This window comes from Oryza glaberrima, chromosome 6, assembly GCF_000147395.1.
Source record: "Oryza glaberrima chromosome 6, OglaRS2, whole genome shotgun sequence".
In the NCBI taxonomy this organism is placed as follows: domain Eukaryota; kingdom Viridiplantae; phylum Streptophyta; class Magnoliopsida; order Poales; family Poaceae; genus Oryza; species Oryza glaberrima.
This window is the reverse complement of record NC_068331.1, coordinates 20,198,806-20,216,974: the sequence shown is the minus strand read 5'-3', so window position 1 is coordinate 20,216,974 and position 18,169 is coordinate 20,198,806. Positions and strand designations below refer to the sequence as shown.

Genomic DNA, 18,169 nt, shown 5'->3' with positions numbered 1-18,169 from the left:
CATTGGCCGAGAATATTTTTTTAATATTCTTTGTGCCCTAAAATACTCTCCGGATTTTTTCGCAAATTTTCGGAGCTCAAGAAATAATTTTAAAGTCACAAAGATCATTTAACCAATTAAATAAAAAGAAAACAAATTTAATTCTCCTTCCTTCCCCTTCCTCCCTTTCGGGCTCGGCCCAAATTCCTCCCCCTCCTTCCTCTCAAGCGGCCCGCGCGCCTCCTCCCTCTCTCGGGCCGGCTCCCTTCTCCCTTGGCCCGCTCGTAAAAGTCTGTTTTGCGTCCCTCCTTCTCTCCCTTCGCCGACAGATGGGACCGACGGTCCCACCCGTCAGCTCCTCCTCCTACCTCTCGCCAGCCAACCCCAACCGCCATTGCCGTTCCACGTCGCCGGTTTTTCCGCGCGCCCGAGGCCCCTTCGCCCCACTCCGCCCGCTCGCCCGCAACCACCATCCACCTCTTCCAACCCGCGCCCACGTTTCCCCTCTCTCCCCTCGTAAATCGGCGCCGGTTGGGGCCGATTCAAACCCATGCCGGCACCCCACTTCCCCTCCAAATCCGCCACTCCCCGGCCTCCCCGTCGCTCCCTCGAGCTATAAAATCCATCCCCGTGCCGTCCTCGCGCGCTCCCCTAACTTTCCCGAGCCCGCCGCGTGCCCCCGCGCTCTCCTCACGCGCACCCGAGCTCCGCCGCTCGCCGGCGGACTCCAGCCGGCCGCTGCTGCCGCTACCGCCGTCCCCGTGCCGCGCCGCTTGCATCGCCGGCCTCACCGCGCTTTGCCGCATCCCGTCCACCGCTCCGCTTCCGCAATAAACCACCCGGGCACCGATTCCACCATGAACCCGAGCTCCACCGCCACTTTGCCGACTCCGGCAGCGTGCCACCGCCGCCCTAGCCACCGCCAAGCCACGCCACCGCCACCGTCGGCTTCGCCGCATCGCATAGCACCCCGGCCTCTGCTTTGTTTTCCCGTTCCACCGCAGCAACACCATCTCCACCGCGAAGCCGAGGACGTCGCCGCGTTTGCCGCCTTCGGCCGCCTCTTACCGTTGTTCCTTGCCACCTCGCGCCGCACCACCGCCTCTACTGTGTTCGCCGCGCTCCCCCGTACCCCGGCCGCTCCTCCACCTTCGTTGGAGACCGCTGAATCGCCGCCGACGTCTTCGCCCCGTGGAGCGCCGCCGCCTCCCTCTGCTCGAGCCCCATCAGCCGCTTCCTTCGCCGTTGTGCCCCTCGGTGAGCTCCGCCGCCTCCCTCTTCGCCTCCTCCGCTCGTTTTCGCCGCTCCCCAGCCGCCCCCTTGCTCGCCGGGCCGGCGCTGCCATCGCCATTGTTGTCGTCGTCCTTCCCGCGTCGGTGAGCATCTCCCTCCTCCTCCCCTCCCTTTCTTTTTCTCTCTTTGCCCGCCGGCTGCGGCATGCGCGTCGCCGCCGTGCCTCGGCACCGCTCGCCGCCGCGCCGCGCCGCGCCGCGCCGCCGCCGGTGGCTGTCCGGCCACGCGCCGCTGCCTCCGCCCGGTCAGGTTGGCCGGCGAGCCAACCCACCCCTCTGCCTTGCACCTCCACCGTGGACTCGGTCCACGGTGGGCTAGATCCTTTTGCCCGCTGACGCATTGAGCCCGCCTGTCGGCGCCTCACCCCCCCTTGCTGACGTCAGCATAATAATTTCCTTTGTAAAAATAATTGATAATTGCGCAATAAATCGAGTTTAATTATAGAAATCCATTAAAATGGCTCAAAACTTCTAAAATTCATATCTAATTCATTCGAACTCCGAATTGGGCCGTTCAACTTGCAAAATTCATCTAAAATTGAGCTCTACATGTTTGTTTACTTTTTATGTACTGTTTTCTTGGTTTTTATTAGAGTTTTTTCCTCGTTTTGCGTGCCAGCGTGTTGTTCCGTCATTTCGGAAGATCGCGGTCACGAGGATAGGAGTTCAGAAGATCAAAGTGAAGAAGCAAGGCAAGTCACACATTCCCCTTGAGCATGTTGATCCCAATTTACAAATGTTTTACCGTTTGCAAATAAATATGCATGTTTTGCTAATTACATGGGATAAGGGGTTTACCTATCTGCTTGCTTGTGCCATGTTTACTTGATATCTGTCCTTTGTCAACCTTGGGTGATAAATCGACTAGCTCATGTTACTTATGTGACCTAGCTAGAACTATATGCTTAGCCATGCTTAATTACCACTAGCTAAGTCGATGGGATAATTGCAGTATTAGACATTCTAGTATCTTGATGAGCTGCGTGCTCGAGACATCTGGCCATGTTCTATTGGTCGTAATTATCCAACTAAAATGCGACTGAATGGTGGGCTGTGGGTGCATAGTTTTGCCAGTCACACCCATGGCAATTAAGGACCGGTTCACGGGAAACCCTGGAAGACTTACAGTGCTTACCACACGCGGGAGTGGGTAACTGCTTGATCTAAAGTATAGCTCGACCCTTTTCTAGGCACCGGTGGCGAGGGTGGACGTGATGGAGTTGGGTCGGCCGGGGTGTCCGGTTGTCCAGCTGCCGGATTCACCGCGGCGCAAGAGGGGACCGCCCACTGCCTTTTGAGGGGTAGGGGTGAAACCTTAGCGTGGTGTGGATGGTTAGGGGAGGGTTATGCGAAGGGTCTCGTCACAATCTCTCGACATGGTGACGTGTGCATCATGGGCACATGATGACGCGGTGACATGTCGGTGGGTTGTGTCTTGTGGGTACAGTTGTGCACCTCTGGCCAGAGTAAAACTATTTGAATAGCCGTGCCCACGGTTATGGGCGATCGACCAGATTCACGGTGATTAGTCTCACACTTAATAAATCGACCCAATGCACTGTAGTTTAGGTGGGTTGGTTGGGCCTGTTCAACGTGGTGTAGCGTTGATCAGTGGAGATTTAATACTACCTTAATTACTCAACTGTTTTACTGTTTTTCTCAATAAAATGTTTTACAACCGCCTTTATGCAAATAGCCACAAACCATCCTTGTATCCCCTTGCACGTCTGCATCGTTGGTGTGGCTTGCTGAGTATGGTGGTTGTACTCAGTCTTGCTATTATTCCCCCTTTTCAGAAGTGTAGTGCTTCTGAGCTGGAGACGAAGTTAGAGGACCAAGACTCAGACCCCAGTTGAGTTTTGCTTGTGGAGTGGAGCTGAAGCCCCGCTAGGATCGCCTTTTTCCGCTGCTGCTGCTTTCGTTTCGGTTTGAGGACTAAGTGCCTCTTCTGTAAGTATTTTACGCTTTGTTTACGTTTGGAACTATTTATTACTTGTCGTTTTGTGTGCCCTGGCTGGTCCTGGACAGGGATTTAATACACAAAATAGTCTGGAAATTTGGGCTAAATTTCTGGGCGTGACATTGCGCGTGCCCGATCGCCTTGGCACGCCGTCGCCCGTCCGACGCCCTCAGACCGCCGCCACCGCACCAATCTTGACGACGACAAAGCCGGGACGACCTCCGCCGCAAGGAATCGCCGCTCGACGCCGTGCGCTCCCGTCCAAGCCGTCGCCGAGTGCGATTTCGCTTCTACCCATGGTGAATCGCGCCAATTCTTGCCGCACGGTTAGATTAAAGTTAGACGGTGGTTTCCCCTCTCACAACTCAAACCATCCACCCCCGAGTTGGCCGTTTTCACCCTCACCGCCGCCGCGCGTCGCGCCCGGATTGGCGCCAACACGTCGCTAGCCGATTTCACACGCGGTCAAGCCAATCCTTCGCCGGTAAGTATTCAAACGTGGCCTTCCACCACTCAAATTGATCTTGCCCGCTGTCTCACAACCTCTGTCGCCCCAGCCATATCCAATCCTTGAGCTCATCCATGGCGATGACGGTGCTCGAGCTCATCTACTCCTTCTAGCCCTATAAATAGGACCTCAATCCCTTCCTTGTCCATCATCGATCATCAACAACCATAGCCCCACAACCCCGAAGCTTTGCTTCACCAATCCATCTCATCAATCACCCTTTCGCCCGTCGATCGAACACCTTATGCGCGATCAACACCACACCCCTCCATCCATCCTCCGCCCTAAATATCCCTTCGAACACCTTATATCAACCATGTTCTAGTACCGCCGAGTTTTACCTCGCCGCACCAAGCCGAGCACCGCCGTCCCCGCGTTGCTCTGTTCTTCGCCGCCGCGAAGTTTTTCCGGCCGTAATCCGTCGTTTCAATCGATCTCGGTGAGTTCTTCCGTTTCAACCATAGACATACTACCTAGAGTCCATTTTTGCAATCGGTTTGCACTAGCATGCCACCCTCTGGGCTGCCGACGTGAGCACGGCCGCCGCCAATGGAGGCGCTCGTCAGCAAGTATTCTCCGCGCCTTGCCAATGGTCGGCAAGCTGTTGGAATCCATCTAAGCACTCCATAGATGCTCTAGAACCCCTCCCCTAGCCATGTCTAACTCACATCATCCCAATCGCCTTCACGGCCTAACCATGTCACCGCCGCCCTAGCCGCTAGGCCGTCCATATACCAAATTAACCCCTCCGCCACCACTCGTCGTCGCCGGAGAATCCTAGCTCCCTCCCCTCCTCAGCCGCAACCCCTTTCCCCCTCTAGCACCACCGCAATCCCAAACCCTAGCGCCGCCGGCTGCATTTGAGGATTGGCCGGAGGTTGAAGAAGAGAAGAGAGAGAGAGACTGACAGGTGGGACCCACACACAGTAACATTTCACATTTAATTGATTTTCAAACTTTAGAAGCCCATATCTTGTAAAATATAAATCCAATTCCAGTGAAACTTGGACCAATATTCTTATAAAATCATTCTCTATCTTTTGAACCCTTTTTGCTATTTTTACATTTTATTTTATTTCTTTATTTTTCTTATTTTTGGATTTAATTTGAATTCCTTTTGAAATTGAATTTTATATGTCTAACCCTAGGTCTTGAGGATTCATCTGACTCAATAGATAATATCAATCAATCTCAGGACATCGAGCAAGGCAAGTTACCATATAACTTTTGGTCATTTAAGCCTATATTTTACAAATTATTCATTTATAGCCTTCTATTCAATATTCTATTTTATATGCATAAATCAACCATAGAAACCCAGATAATTTAGTATTGCTTACTTTGCCTACAATCTGGTTAAAATACCTTATACTTAGATTGGGACAGTACGTAAGATTTGGTTGATTTCGGGTGGCTAGTACTGTCTCGATCGATATAAGTTTTACCAGGTACTTATGTCGAACGAACGAGTACGACCGCAGTTTCTAGAATGGGGACAGACCTAGTTATTATGTTAATTAGCAATATGGCACCTCTGTATAGTGGTTCTTATTATTTTTAAGTCCTCGCGCAGGAGGCAACAATAGCCGCGAAGGACAACCTTAACCATTACCATGTACAGGTAAATGGTTTGTGATACTCGAGTATAAACTATATGGTATATTTATAAGCCCTGATCGAGATGACGTGGTGTCATACGATCATTTCCCCTTAAATACCTCGGGAACGCCAGAACTCCTCTTGCTGCTGTTAACAATATGTTCAGGGCATATGAGGATATAAGTTCATGGAACAGGTGCCACAATTGTTAATGACTTAATACTAGGCCATGACTAAAGCCGATGATTATCAGCAAGTCGTGGACTGCGGGTAAAGCATACATCTGCTGCAGTAGAATATCTTTGAAACTATTCGAATAGCCGTACTCATGGAATTGAGTACCGGGACTCATATGGTACCATGGTTAGAAATATAAAGTCTATACGTTTATAAATTCTTGCTATAACTCTTCTAGATTGTTTATTTCTGCTTTTTGTAAAGAACCCTACTATATGCCAATGCATAATATATTTTCATGATAACTTGCTGAGTATTGTGAATACTCATCCTTACTCTTATAACCCCTTTTTCAGATCTGGGTCAAGAGGAGGACCCTTATGACTATTACTACGATGACCCCGATAATTTAGAGAACCCCTAAAGGTTATACCTCCCTAGTCAGAATGTATAAAAACTTCCGCTGTATATTAATTTTAGCTGATCAATTAGATGAGTACATATTATTGTAAAACCCTTAGTATTGTAAAACTTTAACGTATGCAATGAAGAACCTGTTATATTGTATGTATCGATATTTACTGATCCAGGGATTGATACATTAATTTATGTCGGATCCAAGTTGTTAGTTCCGGGACCCGACAGGGAGGGAACGGGGGTGATCGCCCACAACGATCGCCCGCCCATTAGCGATCCCCTATATCAGGGGGCACCGGTAGCACAGGAATTTCAGACAGGTCGAACTAGCCATTTCAAATGCATGTAGAGCTATAATAACGTATACTTCTATTGATCATTTTCTAGGGATCTCTCGATTTTAACACTATATATATTATTCAATCAGCTGAAAATGACTTGTATTTCATTCAATAATGTGACAACCTGGACTCCTGGAGGCTGGAGCATATGCATGCTGACTAGTTGGCAAGACGACAACCAGTCCACTCATGGCTTTTACCAGTAGATTATAAGAGTTTCATGACTTAAACAAACAATCAAGAAATAGATATATTGGTAAATTCCTACAGGTGGAATTACTCAAGAAATTTGCTGTATAGCATCCTTGCAGCGCCGCAACAAGTTACTTTTCAGTATTCACAATTATGAGGAGATCAGCTCCAATACCTCAGTGAACCAAGAAGGCAAGAAGGTATAAAGAGATGGTTCCAGAGTCACACTTAATATAAATTATCAGACATTGGAAGTTATCTATGACTATATATGTCTGGGAACATTATCTAAAGAGAGAACTCTGGGATCTTCCAGTTCCTAGCAACAGATACCATACAGTTTGCAACTGCAAATGTTTGTCATCACAAGTCTATAAAGCTGCTGCATTGGAGAACAGAAAAAAAATCATTATCACTATAGTACATCACTACATGTCTACATCTTTGTTTATCTAAATGCCATAGTATAGGAAAACAGGAGTACGTGTTTTCAGTCTTGAGCTTGATATCTTTGAAGAATATATTTGAGCTCCTTGTATTTCATCTTGGCCCTGAAAGGACAGAGTCTACCTGCAAAGTAATACTGTTCCTTTGAGCTGCTCGATGTGCTACTACCATCGGGTCTATGTTTACCAGGTCAAAATCAAGTTCAGTTTCAACATCCATGGTACCTTCCAGGATTTTGACCACCATGGACATGGAAGGCCTTCTATTGTTGTCGACTTGCAAGCACCACATTGCTAAATTCATCATTCGTAAAACATCATCCATATGTAATTCCATATCAAAGAAACATGGATCGATAAGGTCCATCAACTGGTTATTTTTGGCCTTCTCCTGCAACATGCTGATGAGATGGCAGCTTTCTTCAGGCTGCGAGTAGTCCAAATTCCTTCTGCTGCATAAAATTTCCATTATCACAACGCCAAAGCTATACACATCAACCTTTTCAGTGATCACAGATGTCAACCACTCAGGGGCTAAGTAACCCAGTCTGCCTCTTAATCTAGTCATGACACTGCTTTGCTCACGGTCAATCAGTTTGGCAAGTCCAAAGTCAGATATCTTTGCAGTGAACACCTCATCCAAAAGTATATTTTCTGGCTTGATGTCCAGATGAGCTATTGTTTGTCGGCAATCACTATGAAGATAAGCTAATCCCTTGGCTACATCAGAGATAATCTTCAATCTGGTTTTCCAATCAAGTGGATCAGCTTGGTGATTCTGAAAAATCCATTTATCCAAAGATCCATTAGGCATGTACTCATAGACAAGAAGCCTATGAGTTTTTTCAACACAAAATCCGATTAGCCTCACCAGGTGTATGTGGTTAATGCTTCCAATTGTCTGAACCTCTGCTAAGAATTCTCTTTTCCCCTGACCTATGTTATCCAATCTCTTGACAGCAACATGCTTATCACCGATCTGTCCTTCAAAAACAGAACCAAATCCCCCTGCCCCAATCTTTCTTGAGAAATCTCCTGTTGCTGATTTCAAATCCACAAAAGAAAATCTTGTGGGTAGCTCTGGAAGCTGATCAATAAAATATTCATCTTCTAATGGTTCGTCTCTCTTTCTTCTCAGAACTATAAGCACTGCAACAATAACTGAAGTAACAAAACTCAAAGAACCAGCAACCAAAACGATTGCTCTTTTCTCTTTAGATAATAAGGATTTGTGGGTAGAGTCCTGAATTTTGAGAAAAGCAGAAGAACTAAAGTTACTTGAATAACTTTGTGCACTAAAATTTATCATCGAAAATATGTTGAATGCAAGAAAACAGAAACCAGAAGAAATGTCCTTATGCTGGAAAAATGAAGCCCGACAAGAACAATCATCCATGCATGATAGTTTGCAATGATCTTCATTTGTTGTCCAATTGTAGACAAAATTGAAGTGGGTGACATTGGGAACAGCAAGAAACCTAGTCTTCCTGGCTGACCCACAAGTCAATGAAGACGTCAGAAAGCAGCCATGGTTAACTCCCTTGGCATCGACCAGCTCAAACAATCCTGATTGCCCAATGGCTACATCTGGGCAGCTGCACTGTCCATGCGAGCAAATACCATACGCTCCACAAGCTAGAGGATAAGCACAAGGGTCAGTTATGTCAAAAATATCTGAAGGCACCCAGGCACTGTAATTGATCCACTGATATAGTCTCATGTGCCCATCCCAATCTAGCCTTGCAAACTCCAGCCCAAAGGAATTCTCAGGCAGCTGGATGTGGTAATCAGGCGCCTTTGTCTCCTGGAAAGAAGTGAACACCTCAAGGCTACCATTCTTGAGTGCAACGTAAGCTGACATGTTTGTTGCAACAGTTCCACCGGTGGGGCTCCGGTAGTATGCAAGAGGAGCACCGATACCTGCAAATGCATACATGCCATCAGCGAGGACGGTGACTCGGTGAGGTACAATTTTCCCTCAGTCCAGTTTGTCGACGAAGTTCTTGCCACAAGCTTCTGACCCATCTGTAGTGTCTGAGAAATGACAAGCGTGTCAGTTGGGTGATCGAAGGATCTCCAGACCTCCACATTTGTGCGGTCTAACAATACCAGATTTCCTGACCCTGTAAGGTTCATGCTGACAACAGACTTGTTCGCTGTATTGGTGGACCAAACAAGTGTTCCATCTGCATCATAGAGCACTAAATCCCCAAGTTCAGTAAATTGAACAGTAGCATTCTCTCCAACTGGATGATCACGGTTGGCAAACCAGACTATCTCGGGCCACCGCAGCCGCTGACTGAAATCGGTGCTAACATAGACAAAGAAGATGGAAAAAATGTAGGCATCACAGCTGGTTGCAGATCCTGCACAGAAGAACCCGCAAGCAAATGAAGGAACGATGCTATCATTTATACTTGGAACTGCAATGTCATGAGGGAGGAAGATGCGCATCAAGAAATTGTCATCTGGAAATGTATTCTGGAGGAGGGAGCGGTTATTATACCACACAGTGTTTGGCTCAGCATTCAGAGCAAACGACATGCTCATGGTTGGATTGGCAAGTCTGGAACAAGAGAAAATCATGAGAGTAAAGACAAGAACGAAGAACTGTGAATGACGCATGGTTAGATCATTCACTGAACACAAACCATTGGTGGTGAGAATCCAAGGATGAAAGGACAGGTAGTTTTAGACAAATTGCTTGCTATGGTAGGAAGGAAACGAAGATGGAAATACCGGACAACGTGGTAATAGGGGTGTTTCCATTTCGTGATGCTGGGATTCTCATCCTGGCTTCCTCTGAACAGAAGGATGCAGTGGCTATTGTAGAAAGCTTAACATGAGATATAATACACCGGATGCCATTATAACAGCAAAAGGGATGATAATGACGTATGATAAGGAAATGAAAACACTGTCTCTAGTCCTCTAAAGACTTATCTTTATTTTTGACCAAGCCACCAATTGGTCTATTTGGACATAAATAAATTGGTGGTTTGGCACCATAAACAGTCGTTTTCTTATAAAAAAAATAGAATAAATATGTAAAAGTCCATGAGCGTCATCCACAGCTACTCCAAGGAAGCTGTAACCTGGAGCCATCATTTCAGTGTCCCGGGACGGGACGGGACGCATCACGGTCACGATCGTGGACGGGGTCGGTCACTTCACTGGATCGTCGTAGCATGTACTGTTAGAGTAATTGGGCTAGGCCCGATTTATTCTATTAAATCTCAAAGGCCCATAATAAATGTTAAGGATAATAATACCACCTCAGGAATTAAACGATGAGTATCTTAACTTAAATAGGGAGTTATTGGAGGCTTCCTGTTGATCCGATCAGATCAGATCAGATCAGATCTCTCTCGCTTGGTTTTCATCTCTGGTGTTCTTCAGCGATCAGATATCACTCCTGCCCTATAAGGGCGCTATAAGGAAACCGCTAATCCCATCTCTGGTGTTCTTCAGCAATCACTCCTACCCTATAAGGGCGCTATAAGGAAACCGCTAATACTAGATCCCATCTCTGGTGTTCTTCAGCGATCACTCCTACCCTATAAGGGCGCTATAAGGAAACCGCTAATACTAGATCCCATCTCTGGTGTTCTTCAGCGATCAGATCTCTCTCGGATATCACTCCTGCCCTATAAGGGCACTATAAGAAAACCGCTAATCCACGCTTGGTTTTCATCTCTGGTGTTCTTCCTCCGCGCGCGCGCCAGTGCTGCATCTGTTCTATAAGGAAACCGCTAATCCGATCAGATCTCTCTCACTTGGTTTTCATCTCTGGTGTTCTTCCTCCGCGCGCGCGCCTGTGCTGCATCTGTTCTATAAGGAAACCGCTAATCCGATCAGATCTCTCTCGCTTGGTTTTCATCTCTGGTGTTCTTCCTCCGCGCTGCTTCCCCGCTTCTGATCGCTTGCGCGCACGAGAGATCAGAACGAGCAGGGCCTCCGGAACCACACCTTCGCCTGAGATCTGCACCGGGTAGGCGGGTGATCAGGTTTTTGGGGAATGCTTCCGCACGACTGCTCCTCGTCTTCTGTTCTTCGTCGTCCACCATGTCTGCCGCACCAAGCAGTCTTCTGTTCTTCGTTGTCCACCATGTCTGCCGCACCTAGAGCCGCCGCCGCCGCTGCTACTGCCGCACCTGGAGACGCGCCGGGAGCTGGAGCCGCTGCGAACGACAACGTCAACGGAGGCAGTTCTGCCTCACAATCCAACGGAGGGACATTTACAGGGTATAACATTCTCTTACTGTTAATTCAATCTTTGATACCTCTGTTAGTCGCAATTCTATTGCGTTCTTGGTATGTTCATGATGCTTATTATACCTTAAGCATGCTCCTGGTTATGTTACATTTTATCACTAGATCACCCCACATTGTTCATGCCATGATTATTGTCTTAATATTTTGGATTAAAATATGCCGATATATGACTATATTTCCAACAGTCCAAAAACCTGATAGGTCATTTTCGGTAGTTGGCTTTGCTTCTGCACTGAAACCACATGCATTTGATGGTTCTAACTATAAGAGATGGAAAGCACGTGCACTATTGTGGTTGACAGCGATGCAATGCTTCTATGTTTCACGGGGTAAACGAAGTGAACCACCTCTCTCTCCTGAGGAAGAGGTTAAGTTCAAGGTTTCGGATTGCCTGTTCCGTGGAGCATTGATCAGTGTACTCGCTGACAACATAGTGGACGTGTACATGCACATGCCTTTCGGGAAGGACATGTGGGATACACTTGAGGCCAAGTTCGGAGTTTCCGACGCCGGCAATGAGCTGTATGTCATGGAGCAGTTCTATGACTACAAGATGGTCGATGACCGTTCTGTAGTAGAACAAGCTCATGAGATTCAGATGCTGGCTAAGGAACTTGAGAACAACAACTGTGAGTTGCTGGACAAGTTTGTGGCGGGTGGCATTATTGCCAAATTGCCACCTTCTTGGTCGGACTTTGCCACTTCTCTAAAGCACAAGAGACAAGAGTTCAGTGTTTCTGATCTCATTGGCTCTTTGGGTGTTGAGGAGAAGGCGAGGGCAAAGGACAACCGGGGCAAAAAGGTTGAGGGAAGTTCTAGTGCCAATATGGTACAGAAGAAGAACCTCATGCATCCCACAACAACAAGAAAGTCAAGCCTGATGTCAAACCCAAGGCTACAACCAATTTTAAGAAGAAAGGCAAGGGAAAGGCAAAGGGAGACTGCTTTGTGTGTGGCAAGTCTGGGCACTAGGCCAAGGATTGTCCTGAGCGCAAAGACAGGAAGTCTGCCAACATGGTCATTAGCGAGGGCGGAGGAACATCGGGGTACGGTAAATTATTACCTACAGTTCTCTCTGTTTTTCATTCACCTGATTGGTGGGTTGATACTGGTGCTAATATTCATGTATGTGTTGACGTTTCTCTGTTTTCTTCTTATCAGGTCGGGAGAGGTTCCTCCTTGTTCATGGTGTTGGTACGGTCGATCTGAAGTTTACTTCGGGAAAGACCGTGCAGCTGAAGAACATGCAGCATGTCCCTTCAATAAAGAAGAATCTTGTTAGCGGCTCTCTATTGTGTAGAGAAGGTTTTAGACTTGTGTTTGAATCCAATAAATGTGTCGTATCTAAATATGAAACTTTTGTTGGAAAAGGTTATGACAGCGGAGGCTTGTTCCGCTTTTCTTTGGATGACATGTGTAATAATCATAATGTTGTGAACCATATTAGCGAGAATGATGATTCTAATGTGTGGCATTCGCGACTCTGTCATGTGAATTTCGATTGTATGACGCGCTTAGCTAACATGAGTTTAGTTCCAAAATTCACTTTGGTCAAAGATTCTAAGTGCCATACTTGTGTTCAATCGAAACAACCTCGCAAGCCTCACAAGGCATCTGAGGCGAGGAATTTGGCACCTCTAGAACTTGTTCATTCCGATTTGTGCGAAATGAACGGCGTGTTGACTAAAGGGGGAAAGAAATATTTCATGACACTGATAGATGATTGCACTAGATTTTGTTATGTGTATCTATTGAAAACAAAGGATGAAGCATTGCATTACTTTAAGACCTATAAAACTGAGGTAGAAAACCAACTTGAAAGGAAAATCAAACGGTTGAGGTCTGATAGAGGTGGGGAGTATTTTTCCAATGAGTTTACATCCTTTTGCGAAGAGTTTGGAATTATTCATGAGAGGACGCCTCCCTATTCACCCCAATCAAATGGGGTGGCCGAAAGAAAGAACCGTACTCTAACTGAGATGGTGAATGCCATGTTAGACACTGCGGGGCTTTCCAAGGAATGGTGGGGTGAGGCAGTTTTGACTGCGTGTCATGTCCTGAATAAAATTCCAATGAAGCATAAGGAAGTGACACTATTCGAGGAATGGGAAAGGAAGAAATTAAATCTCTCATACCTACGAACATGGGGCTGTTTGGCCAAGGTAAATGTACCTATAGCCAAAAAGCGAAAACTTGGACCAAATACTATTGATTGTGTGTTCCTTGGTTATGCTATTCACAGTGTGGGTTATAGATTCTTAATAGTAAACTCTGTAGTACCCGACATGTGTGTTGGTACAATTATTGAGTCCAGAGATGCTACATTCTTTGATAATGAATTTCTCATGAAACATACACCTAGCACTTCTAGTTAAGAAACTGTCATACCCCATGAGCACTTTGCACGATAGAACACAATGATCAAACGCCTTAGGGAAATCCTGAGGAGGACAAAATTGTAGATACTCGTAAGAGTAAGCGACAAAGGGTTGCAAAATCCTTTGGAGATGACTACATTGTATACCTCGTGGATAACACCCCAAGAACCATAGAAGAGGCATATTCATCTCCTTACGCTGACTACTGGAAGGAAGCAGTACACAGTGAGATGGACTCGATTATGTCTAATGGTACTTGGGAAGTCGTTGAGCGTCCATATAGGTGCAAGCCTGTAGGATGCAAATGGGTTTTCAAGAAAAAGCTTAGGCTTGATGGTACAATTGAAAAGTACAAGGCAAGACTTGTGGCCAAGGGTTATACCCAAAAGGAAGGCGAGGATTTTTTTCGACACATACTCACCAGTTGCTCGCTTGACCACGATTCGAGTACTACTTGCTCTGGCAGCTTCTCATGGTCTTCTCGTCCATCAGATGGACGTTAAGACAGCTTTCCTAAACGAAGAGCTGGAGGAGGAGATCTATATGGATCAACTAGACGGGTATGTACTAGAAGGTCAGGAGGGAATGGTGTGTAAACTGTTGAAATCCTTGTATGGCCTTAAGCAAGCACCTAAGCAATGGCATGAGAAGTTTGACAACACACTTACATCTGTTGGCTTTGTTGTAAACGAAGCTGACAAATGTGTGTACTATCGCTATGGTGGGGGAGAAGGAGTGATCTTGTGCTTATATGTCGATGACATATTGATCTTTGGGACCAGCCTCAATGTGATTGAGGAGGTCAAGGACTTTCTGTCCAAGAGTTTTGAAATGAAGGATTTGGGAGAGGCTGATGTTATTCTTAACATTAAGCTACTAAGAGGAGATGAGGGTGGGATTCCACTTGTGCAATCCCACTATGTGGACAAGGTTTTGAGTCGCTTTGGATATAGTGACTGCAAGCCAGCTCCTACTCCTTATGATCCCAGCGTGCTATTAAGGAAAAACCAAAGAATAGCAAGGGATCAACTGAGATATTCTCAAATCATTGGTTCATTGATATACTTGGCTAGTGCAACGAGGCCTGACATCTCATTTGCTGTAAGCAAGCTGAGCCGGTTTGTCTCAAATCCGGGAGATGATTATTGGCAGGCTCTGGAAAGAGTAATGCGCTATCTAAAGGGCACTATGAGCTATGGAATTCACTATACCGGGTACCCAAAAGTACTAGAAGGGTATAGTGACTCAAACTGGATATCTGATGCTGATGAGATAAAAGCCACAAGTGGATATGTGTTCACACTTGGAGGTGGCGCTGTTTCCTGGAAGTCTAGCAAGCAGACCATCTTAACGAGGTCAACAATGGAAGCAGAACTTACAGCACTGGATACTGCGACAGTTGAGGCCGAGTGGCTTTGTGAACTCCTGATGGATTTGCCGGTGGTTGAAAAACCAGTGCCAGCTATCCTAATGAACTGTGATAATCAAACAGTGATTATTAAAGTGAACAGTTCAAAGGACAACATGAAGTCATCTAGGCATATTAAGAGAAGACTGAAATCTGTCAGAAAGCAGAAAAACTCCGGAGTGATAGCATTGGACTATGTCCAAACGGCTAAAAATCTAGCAGATCAGTTTACCAAGGGGCTACCACGTAATGTGATAGACAGTGCATCGAGGGAAATGGGCTTGATACCCACCTAAGGTTGCACAATAGTGGAAACCTGTCCATTGTGATCGGAGATCCCGTGAATTTGGATGGCGAAACAAACTATTGTGTGACAGAGAGAAGAGACCCTTGAAAAGGGCTCATTTTCATGATGTACTTCTCTTCTTTTCTGCATGGTAGAATGGCTTATGCCTCAATATGATCCGAGTGGCTTTTCTAAGCAGAGATGTTGACCTGCAGAACATCTCAGAAGAAACACACCTATATGAGTTCGACTGCTAGTCATATTCTATGAGATTTGGGCGATCTCTAGATACTCATGAAAAGGCCTGGAGTTTAACTTATATGCTCCAAACAGAGGGGATGCGAACGGCGGCCCAGTACCAGTCAAGGGTTTGAGTGAAACCTGATCACACAAGACTGACAATTCAAGGCATAGTCCATTGTTCAGTTGTGGTCTGATGTAGCTCATTTCCTAGGTGGAAGTTCAACTTAACAGTCTCCACCAAAACATTGGTATATCAAACAGGCACAACCTTGAGAACATTTCTTATGAGCCTTGAAATTTGGTAGGGATTGTTAGAATAATTGGGCTAGGCCCGATTTATTCTATTAAATCTCAAAGGCCCATAATAAATGTTAAGGATAATAATAGCACCTCAGGAATTAAACGAGGAGTATCTCAACTTAAATAGGGAGTTATTGGAGGCTCCCTGTTGACGGGTTGAGGTGGGAATCAGAAAGCCACAAGCGCGTGCGCGCTGAGCCGAGCCGAGCTGGCCGGCCGGCCGGCAGGGCCGAGGCCGTGGGCGTGGCGTGGCGTGCGTTGCGCCTGCGCCTGCGCCTATCCTTTTCGCAACGGACCAATCCTGCGATTGCCTCCGTAACGGCCAGGCGATTCAATTCCAATTGATCGCGTCGTTAGTGCGGCAACGGGCGGTATCACTCCTGCGCTATAAGGAAACCGCTAATCCGATCAGATCTCTCTCGCTTGGTTTTCATCTCTGGTGTTCTTCCTCCGCGCGCGCGCCTGTGCTGCATATGTTCTGCTTCCCCGCTTCTGATCGCTTGGGCGCACGAGAGATCGGAACGAGCAGGGCCTCCGGAACCACACTTTCGCCTGAGATCTGCACCGGGTAGGCGGGTGATCAGGTTTTTGGGGAGTGCTTCCGCACGACTACTCCTCGTCTTCTGTTCTTCGTCATCCACCATGTCTGCCGCACCTGGAGCCGCCGCCGCCGCTGCCGCCGCAGCACCTGGAGACGCGCCGGTGAGCCGGAGCCACTGCGAACGACAACGTCAACGGAGGCAGTTCTGCCTCACAATCCAGCGTAGGGACATTTACAGGGTATAACATTCTCTTACTGTTAATTCAATCTTTGATACCTCTGTTAGTCGCAATTCTATTGCGTTCTTGGTATGTTCATGATGCTTATTATACCTAAAGCATGCTCCTGGTTATGTTACATTTTATCACTAGATCACCCCACATTGTTCATGCATGATTATTGTCTTAATATTTTGGATTAAAATATGCCGATATATGACTGTATTTCCAACATGTACTCCCTCCTTCCCAGAATATAAGAAGTTTTAGAGTTGGACACGCTTATTAAGAAAGTAGGTAGAAGTGAATGGTGGAGGGTTGTGATTGGATGAGTAGTGGAGGTAAGTGGGAAAAGTGAATGGTGAAGTGTTGTGAACTTGTGATGGGATGATAACAGAATGTTAGTGAAGAAGTTGTTATATTTTGGAACAAATCCCGAGGACTAAACATGGTTATATTTTGGAACGGAGTAAGTAAAAAAGTCCATGAGCGTCATCCACAGCTACCCCAAGGAAGCTGTAACCTGGAGCCATCGTTTCAGTGTTCCAGGACGGGACGCATCACGGTCACGATCGTGGATGGGGTCGGTAACTTCGCTGGATCGTCGTCTCGGGCATTACTGGGTCGCTGCCTCGGTCCTCCACCAGCGCAGCAGACAGGGGCACGAGCGAGGAAGGGGGAGGCGGAGAAGAGAGGAAAGCGAGCTGCTGCAGACGCACCCAGGCTCAGTTGCACAAATTTGTTTCTTTTGAAGCAAAAAACTGAACCCGATATATATTTGTGGAGTAGTGACTCCCTATCAGTTTTCCCCCAAAAACATTAAGAAACCAACCGAGAAAGCCGCAGGATTCTCACCTACGCATTTCGTCGAACAGGTGATGGGCAGACCTGTCGAAGACAACCATCATCACCGGACAACCCCCAGGCCCCAGGCAGGGCCCCTGCGTGCGTCCTGCCCAGGAGCAGGCGGCCCAAACCGCCGCCCATGTGCATCCTCGTATGTACGGTTGCCTCGGTGCTAGAGACGGACGCCCCGGATCCGGACTCCCTCGCTGCCTGCCAGCGCGTCGCGCATCTCGCTGCCGAGGACGAGGAGAGGAGACCCCTCTCTCTCGGCGATGTTTGCTACTCTACTGGCGTACTACTCCAGTTTTGTATAAATTAAGTCTTTAAGAGAACACGGCATGAAAGGTCCCATGGTCTAGCGGTTAGGACATTAGACTCTGAATCTAGTAACCCGAGTTCAAATCTCGGTGGGACCTTAATTTTTTTTTATTTTTCTTTTATTCATATGGACTCTGTTACATCGAAGAATCATGTTTCCATTCAGATACGCAAAATCATTTTTATTGCAGGGTTTTCTCTGACAGAAACAAGTCTTCAATCCTAGTGAGATAAAAGAGTGCTTTGGAAGGTGCACGTGAAACGAGAAATTATTATAAGTTTTAATTATTTTAAACTTCAAAAATAATTTATTTGATATTTTGGAGCAGCTTTCTAAACTTTTTTTTCTTACGAAATACACCATTTCAAACTTCCAAGCGGAAACCAATGAAAAATCTACGTAGACACCTTGGTACTCTAGTTTTTTATTTTCTTTTTTTTTGCT

General features: G+C 46.7%; 1 protein-coding gene, 1 non-coding gene and 1 pseudogene across 2 annotated transcripts; 2 read left to right on the top strand and 1 right to left on the bottom strand.

The window, feature by feature from the left end:
• The first annotated feature begins 318 nt into the window (after window positions 1-318).
• LOC127777386 (uncharacterized) lies at window positions 319-6,077 on the top strand. Its single transcript, XM_052303964.1, has 3 exons — window positions 319-1,355; window positions 1,891-1,963; window positions 5,872-6,077. The coding sequence occupies exons 1-3, from the start codon at window positions 837-839 to the stop codon at window positions 5,937-5,939; spliced, it is 660 nt and encodes a 219-aa protein (XP_052159924.1). The 5' UTR covers window positions 319-836; the 3' UTR covers window positions 5,940-6,077.
• A 672-nt stretch (window positions 6,078-6,749) lies between these two features.
• LOC127777296 (G-type lectin S-receptor-like serine/threonine-protein kinase SD2-5) lies at window positions 6,750-9,761 on the bottom strand (annotated as a pseudogene).
• Window positions 9,762-17,750: 7,989 nt separating this feature from the next.
• Window positions 17,751-17,822, top strand: TRNAQ-CUG (transfer RNA glutamine (anticodon CUG)). Its single transcript has one exon. It is a non-coding gene; the product is annotated as a tRNA-Gln (tRNA).
• Window positions 17,823-18,169: the final 347 nt, after the last annotated feature.

Excerpts from the sequence above, each read along its gene's own strand:
- LOC127777386 (XM_052303964.1), top strand. The coding sequence starts at position 837 with ATGAACCCGAGCTCCACCGCCACTTTGCCGACTCCGGCAGCGTGCCAC. Across the intron at positions 1,356-1,890 it reads TCGTCGTCCTTCCCGCGTCG|CGTGTTGTTCCGTCATTTCG; the intron begins GTGAGCATCTCC and ends TTTGCGTGCCAG. Across the intron at positions 1,964-5,871 it reads GATCAAAGTGAAGAAGCAAG|ATCTGGGTCAAGAGGAGGAC; the intron begins GCAAGTCACACA and ends CCCCTTTTTCAG.